The 7729-nt window shown below is 33.6% G+C and overlaps 1 protein-coding gene across 2 annotated transcripts in view; it reads left to right on the forward strand.

The window, feature by feature from the left end:
- MMP16 (matrix metallopeptidase 16) overlaps positions 1–6420 on the forward strand; it is a 163647-nt gene extending 157227 nt beyond the window's left edge. For both annotated transcript variants that reach the window (XM_072330185.1, XM_072330184.1), the window contains 2 exons: positions 1464–1579; positions 3499–6420. In XM_072330185.1, the coding sequence (XP_072186286.1) occupies positions 1464–1579; positions 3499–3833 (451 nt within the window). In that variant the 3' untranslated portion in view covers positions 3834–6420. The remainder of the gene's footprint in view (positions 1–1463; positions 1580–3498) is intronic.
- Positions 6421–7729: the final 1309 nt, after the last annotated feature.

Consider the following 7729-nt stretch of genomic DNA (forward strand, 5'->3'; position numbering starts at 1 on the left):
GTTCAGAGTATTGGAAAATAAACAGGAAACTAAATACAGGAAAAAAACATGTTTTAACAAATATTTTCTAAATTTTACTTTTTTTTCCTGAAGCCACACAGTTCATTTTCATTTATTTTCCTTCTCTTTTTTGCTTTGTTTGCTGCTTATACATTGTCTCTTTCTCCACATACATCCTAAAAGATGTTCCATTCTAATTACAAAGCATTGCTTTGTTGGTTGGCTATTGGTGCACATACAATCAGATTAAGAGATCAGGCTGTAAAATAATGTATGTGTTAGAATGAAAAAAATTAAGTACAAATAGTTCTTCATGTAACTTAACAGATGCACCAGACTAATTTCACTGGAAATTTAAAGCCGAAGCAATGCCCAACATGGAGATGCTCAGAGGAGTTCTGTCAATTTTGTTTTTTCAAAAAGGAAATCAAGAGATTGTCGAAGTACTTTAACAGGGACAAAATATCACCCAATTAAGTACTCTTTAATATATCAGAAAATACCATAACAACTATTTCTAAAAGCTGAAGTGAAATTATTCAAATTAGGAAAAGATTAAAGATTTTAGTGATGATCAAATTGTCAGTGCTGGAGTTATATTCTCTGGTTTTTTTTTTTTGGTTTTTTTTTTGGATGACCTGAAACATGGTGTAGCTGCCTTTCTAGATGATTTTTCACTTGAGTAAAGCTGAATTTGCAAATTTAAATCACCAATAAGATTTAGGATGCTATAGGTTAATGAAGCCAATCAAAATATATCAAAATACACAGAGATGCTTGAGAGTGTGGTATTTGTTAGAACCAAGCAAGTAGATGTGAACAGCAATTCAGCCATCTGCATATGGACAAAGAAAGTATCAACATTATCTTTAAGCAAAATAACAACTATAAATACATCTCCCAAGTTCAGATTACCTAGGCTTTTTAAACTGGGGAAAGGTTGACAGACAAAGATGCAGAAAAATTCATCTCGATTTTGTTGTTGTTGTTGTTGCTGTTTGTTTTTTATATATATTATATCTATTTAATGATTATATCATAATAAATTATGAATGTAGGGATAGGGAGTCAAGTTTGGCATGCTAGCAGTTTTGTGATTAAAATTTTAGTTCAAATATTCTGGACCTTTTTCACATATGTTGCATCTCTGTTTCACTGTGCAGAAGTCAAAATTGATGTGACTATTAAGTGAAACACACATTAATGCAGATGTCGGAGTGCAAAAATATTTTTCTTCAGCTAACATGAAACAATTATCTTGTTGGCAAATAATTTTAATTTCTCTGTTGTCTGGTAGTATCTTCAAAGAAAAAAACTCAAACATTCCTATTTATGACTACTGGATATAGTGTGTTAGAAGTAAAAAACTATGCATTGAGTAAACTATGTTAATTGTCTGCTATGTAATAAATATTTTTTTCCCATTCTTTAAAAATAAATAATTAAATAAATAAAAATTACAGGTACTGGAGGTACAGTGAAGAAATGAGATCCATGGACCCTGGCTATCCCAAACCAATCACAATTTGGAAAGGTATCCCAGAATCGCCTCAGGGAGCCTTTGTCCACAAAGAAAATGGTATGCAAACACATTTATTTATTTTTTTTAATAACTTGCTAACAGCTTTTATGTAAGATACTGCAGTGAAAGAGTGATTTATTATTTATATTAAGCATTGGAGGTATTTTTGAATTATGAACTGAGGAAATATATCCCGCTACAGAACTTGCTCTTGTGAAAAGCTATGTTTGCGTGTGCCATTTAACACCATGAAAGGGAAGCATCTTTCCAATTGAGTGCAGTAAACATTCATTTCTGCTCTTGTTTATTTGTTTTTGTCTGTTCTAATTCACTTAATTATTTGTTCTACATGGAATTAAATTGTCTCTTAGAATGAGTTTTCTAATCACAGAACATCTCTGTTTTCATTGTCAAGGTGTTGGCTGAGGTTTCATTCTAAACAACCAGAACAGGGAAGAAAAATCTTTATCTGAACAGAAATATCCTTATGAATATATTTAAATAAAATATGTTTTAAACCCACAATAAAGGAATACAAATCATTGGGATGTTAGTATTAAATATTATTACCTAGATCAAGATGGATCATTACATACAGGAATCTAGAATCTCAGTTGTCCATGCCTCCAAATGAATGAGAGAAGCCAGAATCTCTTCCATCTTATGAGAATTCTGTGCTACTCAGGGGTTGATGGCAGGCTGCCAAGTGAGACCTCTGTTGCACAGAATGTAGATCCCTTTTTCAGAAATGAAAATAGGCATTTGTCATCACGTATCATTGTTGGGAAAAGTTGCATGACATTTATGATTTATTTATTAGTAAGTTTTGAGTTTCTTGCGCTTGACTCACAGAACACGTATATTTTCATTTCATTTTAATTTCATTTTAATAAGTTAATAAAAAATATTTCCTTGCTTGGACCACTTCAGTTTACTATTTCAATCTCTAACTTTATTGAATAATGTGCTATGGATTTATTTATTTTCTCCCAGGAGTGTCTAATTGCTTCCTTATTTTGTCCCTGTTTTATCCAGAAGTAGAAATCATCTTCAGATTCCAGTAGTTTGGCTAGACTACAGTTTTTTATGTGCTGGTTTTATTTTTCTTATTCTGATTTTACTGGAAAGTAGGTCAGCCTTAATATTCTGCATATACTACACTCAGTAACTGTTAGTAAACATACATATATATATATGGAAATGAGCACAAACGTATGCACACTCAAGTACAATGCATATAACCTCTGCTCTCTTCCCTCAATTTTTTTTTCAAGCATATTTGTAAATCTCTATATTTAAATGGAATTTATGTATTTGTAGGTATGCATATATGTATTTATATATTTTTTGTAATTTTGATTTTATTTCTCATAATAAGTTTTCTGTATTGAGCTCAAGTACATGTCTCTCTTTGTGAATGAAAATTATGGTGTCATAGAATCTGGAATATCCTGAGTTGGAAGGGACCCATAATGATCACTGAGTCCAACCCCTGACTGTGCACAGGATGGCCAGCAGTTCAGACCATATGTCTGAGAGTGGTGTCCAGATGCTGATTCAGCTCCAACAGGCTTCGTACCATGACCACCACCCTGAGGAGATGGTGTTCAAGTGCCTGACCACCTTTTTGGTGAAGAACCTATGATTAGTTGAGCTCCATCTGTGTTTTCAATAAATAAACAAACTAGTTGGACTTTATCGAAGATCATATTCTCTGGAGCTCTGTTTTTGTTTGTGGAAATGGGAAATAAAAGGCCCATTTATTCAATAAATAAAAAAAAAAAAAAAGTAGGATGACAGATTTTCTATAAATGGGAAAGAAATGAAACTTGGAAAGATTTGAAAGGTCTGTGAGTTAGGTATTTTTCTCATGTATTTTATCTTCTTAGTGATAAAATAATTTGACGATAGCAGTTTCGGTCATTGAGTATAGATCACGTGATTTGACTATGAATAACTTCAAATTTCTTCCTCAGGCTTCACATATTTCTACAAAGGAAAAGAGTACTGGAAATTCAACAATCAGATGCTCAGAGTGGAACCTGGCTATCCAAGATCCATTCTAAAGGATTTTATGGGTTGTGATGGACCAACAGATCGAGACAAAGATCGACACAGCCCTCAAGATGACGTTGATATTGTTATCAAACTGGACAACACAGCCAGCACTGTGAAAGCCATAGCTATTGTCATTCCCTGCATCCTGGCCTTGTGCCTCCTTGTCTTGGTTTACACTGTGTTCCAGTTCAAAAGGAAAGGAACACCCCGCCACATACTGTACTGCAAACGCTCTATGCAAGAGTGGGTGTGATGTAGGGTTTTGGTTTGTTTTTTTTCTTTCCCTCCCAGGAGTTTGTGGTAACTTGAGATTCAACACAAGAGCTGTTCTGCAGTTTCCTAGCTAGGAGCGGGCATCTGTCAGTTTGAAACAAAGCTGATCTTTAAAACCCAGGAGGTTGCCTGTCCCGCACATGAGTGGTGATTCGCTCAGCTGGGAAGCTTCCATGATACACAGTATCTGCTGTTTCTTCAGTCCTTTGTCTTTCTTTGTCATTCAATTTAGGCCTTTCCTCTGCACACTAATTCCCCGATAAACTATCAGAATTAAGTAAGGAAGAGGAAAAACCAAAATCTCCAGTGTTTCTACATTTTTTCCTTAAGGCCTGTTCTCCTATGAAAATTTTTTTTTTTTTAAATTTTATTTTATTTATTTTTATTTTTTTTTAAGAAAAAAACACAACAACTCACAGGGGAACTTTCAGGAAAGTGAGAAGACCCAAAACAGCTTTGTCTCCAAAGAGGATTTCTTTCTGTCTACAATGGATAAAGTCCTATACTCCTACTCCCAGTTGTGTCAGGTGGGAGACCCGGATAACATGCAGGACTGCAGACTGTTTGGACAGCCATTTTCCAACAAACAAGGGGCCAAAATATCTGCAATATAGTAACAGCCTTAATAATACATTCATTTTGTGTTTTATACAGCTGCTCTGGGCTATGTCCTCAATGTTTTAAACTCATTTATATTCATCACTATATTCAAGTGGAATCTTTTTATTGGTTTGTTTGATTCTTGGGTTGGTTTTCCTGCATAATCTTTCCCAAGCTGTACCAAGCCAACTGCCCCAGGCCTTTCACAGGTCTGTCAGGAGTACTCATTCCAATGCATGGTAAAAAAGCAGTGTGTCTCTGAAATGGATTTCAAACTAAAGTAACATTGATGCTATAGAGAAACTTGACACTGGTATTACTTTGGTATAACCCTTTGAGAACTATTGCATCAGTTTTCAGAGTCTGATGGATGTTAATCTTGATTGTCATTAAATTACAGGATTGTGTTTGGAAAATGGAGGTTTTAAAAGAAAAACAGTTCTGTTGTTTTTTTTTAAAAACAGATTTCCTGTGACTGCAAGTGTTTTCAATAACGTGCATTATTGATAGAGAAGCATTTGTAACATAAAGAGAAAGCTATATTTATCAGCTACTTTCTGCTTAAAATAACCAAACTTGTTTTAATATCTTCATCCACTTACCATAGGATTTTTCTGAACTGCCTACAGTTTTATAGCTTAGCCTTTTATCTTAAGCATCTTGAATTTCTCTTTTAAAAACTATGGTGCATGATAATTCAGTTTACCTCTCCAGTGGTAGAGTTACAGTTTCAAAGGAAAACTAAAATGATGACTCTGATATTGCATGAGTACCTTCTGGTGTTCCCCTGCATGTTCACTATAGTTCTCAAAGGGTTAGTCAAATCTCTGGCCTTTAGCCAAACATGATATCAGTAAAAGAGCCAAGGGACCACCAAAGCATTTTGTCATTTTGTGTAATTTGTGCTAACAGCAGTATTGTCATATTCATGTGACCTGCAGAGCAGGTTTTGTATCAATATTTTTTTCCTAGAGAAAAGTCAGCAACTGACAGACCTCTTTATTGATTTTTAGGAGCTGCTTCTTGCAGTGATAGGCTTTACAGTCACTGGGCTGTGAACTTATTAAAGATGGTCAGAATGATGCACCCTAAAAGTCAGACACCTGGTTTCTTATGAAAGCCAGAATTTGAGGGGAGTAGCTTTTGCAACAATGAACAGCTTGCCTTGAACTTGATTATTGACCTGTTGACTGTCATTACCAAGTTAGACATTGTCTTCTGTGAACAGCTTCACTGTCTGAATTTCCTTAAAGTGTACTGTCCTATGTCTTTGCTCTTTGACCTTTAACTTGCAAACTGGCACAAATGGAATGGAATCTGGTGTTGTTAATGAACTAAGATGGTTTAATTTCTTAAAAGGCTTGATGTACGTTATCCAAAATTAGAGAAGAAATGTTGAAATGTTTTCTTAGGAAATAAAAGACAGAAACTAAAGTATTTATAATAGATCAGTAGAAGGGTATTTTGCTATGTATACATGCACACTCTAAAAATGAAATACAGCATAAGTGATTTTTTTATTTAACTTGAATACAATTTTCCATATAAAATTATCATTTCTACAAATAGCTAGTTGCTAATGAAAAGGTTATAGGAAAGTATTAAAATACTTGAAATGGCCAATATTGGCTTTTACATAAAATGAGACTTTTGTACTACATTCAGCCAATTTCTTACCGGTTTCTTAATTCACATAACTGGATCATTTTTTAGAGAGTGTAAGTATATATGCATATATATTATGGTTATTATTATTTTGGTAATGGATAGCTTGACTGCCTTGAATTTATATTTATATTGAGCATAGCATGAAAAATAGTATGCCTTTTTGTTCAATTACATGATTTTATATTGATTTGAGAACTTATTTTATGAACATGTGGCATGCTATGAAGCATTGCAAATTGTTATTTCTTAGAGTGTAAACAGATATACATATGTAACGGCTAACAAAAATGAAGATTAGCAAAAAAAAAAAAAAAGATATAGTTTTACAGCAAATATGCAATGCAGATGGCATTTTGGAGATGTTTTGTAGAGAAACTGCATACTGTAGGTTAGAATTGCACCAGTATCAACCCATAGCATTATTTAGTAAATCCAATTCAGTTGGTGAAAATATATATTAATTCACAGTTAAATAACATAGAATATTTACTGCACATCAGCTCATTTGGTGAATTTGGTATTCTATGCCTGTTTGTTCATTTTATATGAATGTGAGTGTGTGCGTGCATTTGTGTATTTATAAATGCATGCATGCACACACATACATACATATTTTAACCCATTTTTTATTGTCAGCAAACAACTATACTTATTTTCTGTTACAGACAGAACAAATTGATTCCTTATGTGTTACAGTTTAGTCCCTTGGATAGTTGGTGGAAGAATACAAACACTATTACTTACTCCTCATTCGGTTTTCCTTTACAACAGGGGAACTGATTTTATATTACCTTTAAGTAGAACATCATCTCATCTGTTTTTCTTTTTGTTCACCTGAAACTTTCACTTAGGCTTTGAAATATTTTTCATGGCAACTTTAACTTTTCGTGCAACTATTTCCCTGAGAGTAATGAAGTGCTGAGCATGTTGACTGTTGTTTTTTGATAAGGTAACCAAAAGTGTTTGCATTTGGGGAATTTAATTTTAATTGTGCAAGAAGGTAAGTGTGATAAATCTAGTGCTTGGTATATGGTACATCATAGATACACGAATATATAAATTGATTGGTTTGTTTTGCTCTAAAATGCATAAATATTATGTACGGAGAAAGGGAAAAGTAATATTATATTGGTATGTTCATGTCATACAGAGCAAGATTGTGGCAACAATTCTCTTGTATACTCCTATTTTTAGTCATAAAGGTTTGCTGTAAGTAAAATCTGTAGGAGCAATTATGTTCAGTGTAATTTCCGAAATACTTTCTGGCTGACTTTATATTACAGAAGTTCAGAGTAAATTAGTGTTGTTGCCTGATTTAGTTTTGAACTCAAACAAGTAAAAGTTCTAAGACAATGTTATATTTTAAACAGGTGTTTTTCTACCAGGGCCTATAATTATGTGCACTAACGAAGTGAAAATACATTGAGTTCTGCAGTCTGGGTTCCTGCTCATGTGCCATTACTTTTTTCATGAAGTTTTTAATAAATTTTTCCATATTACTACTGTAACAATCTGTACTGTGGAACAATTCAAAACTGAATATGCATTGTGTTAGTCCATTACAGTCTATCGAGCTGGCTATACAGGGTTGTGTATCTTCAGAGTACT

The sequence above is a fragment of the Excalfactoria chinensis genome, chromosome 2 (assembly GCF_039878825.1).
Source record: "Excalfactoria chinensis isolate bCotChi1 chromosome 2, bCotChi1.hap2, whole genome shotgun sequence".
Classification (NCBI taxonomy): Eukaryota; Metazoa; Chordata; class Aves; order Galliformes; family Phasianidae; genus Excalfactoria; species Excalfactoria chinensis.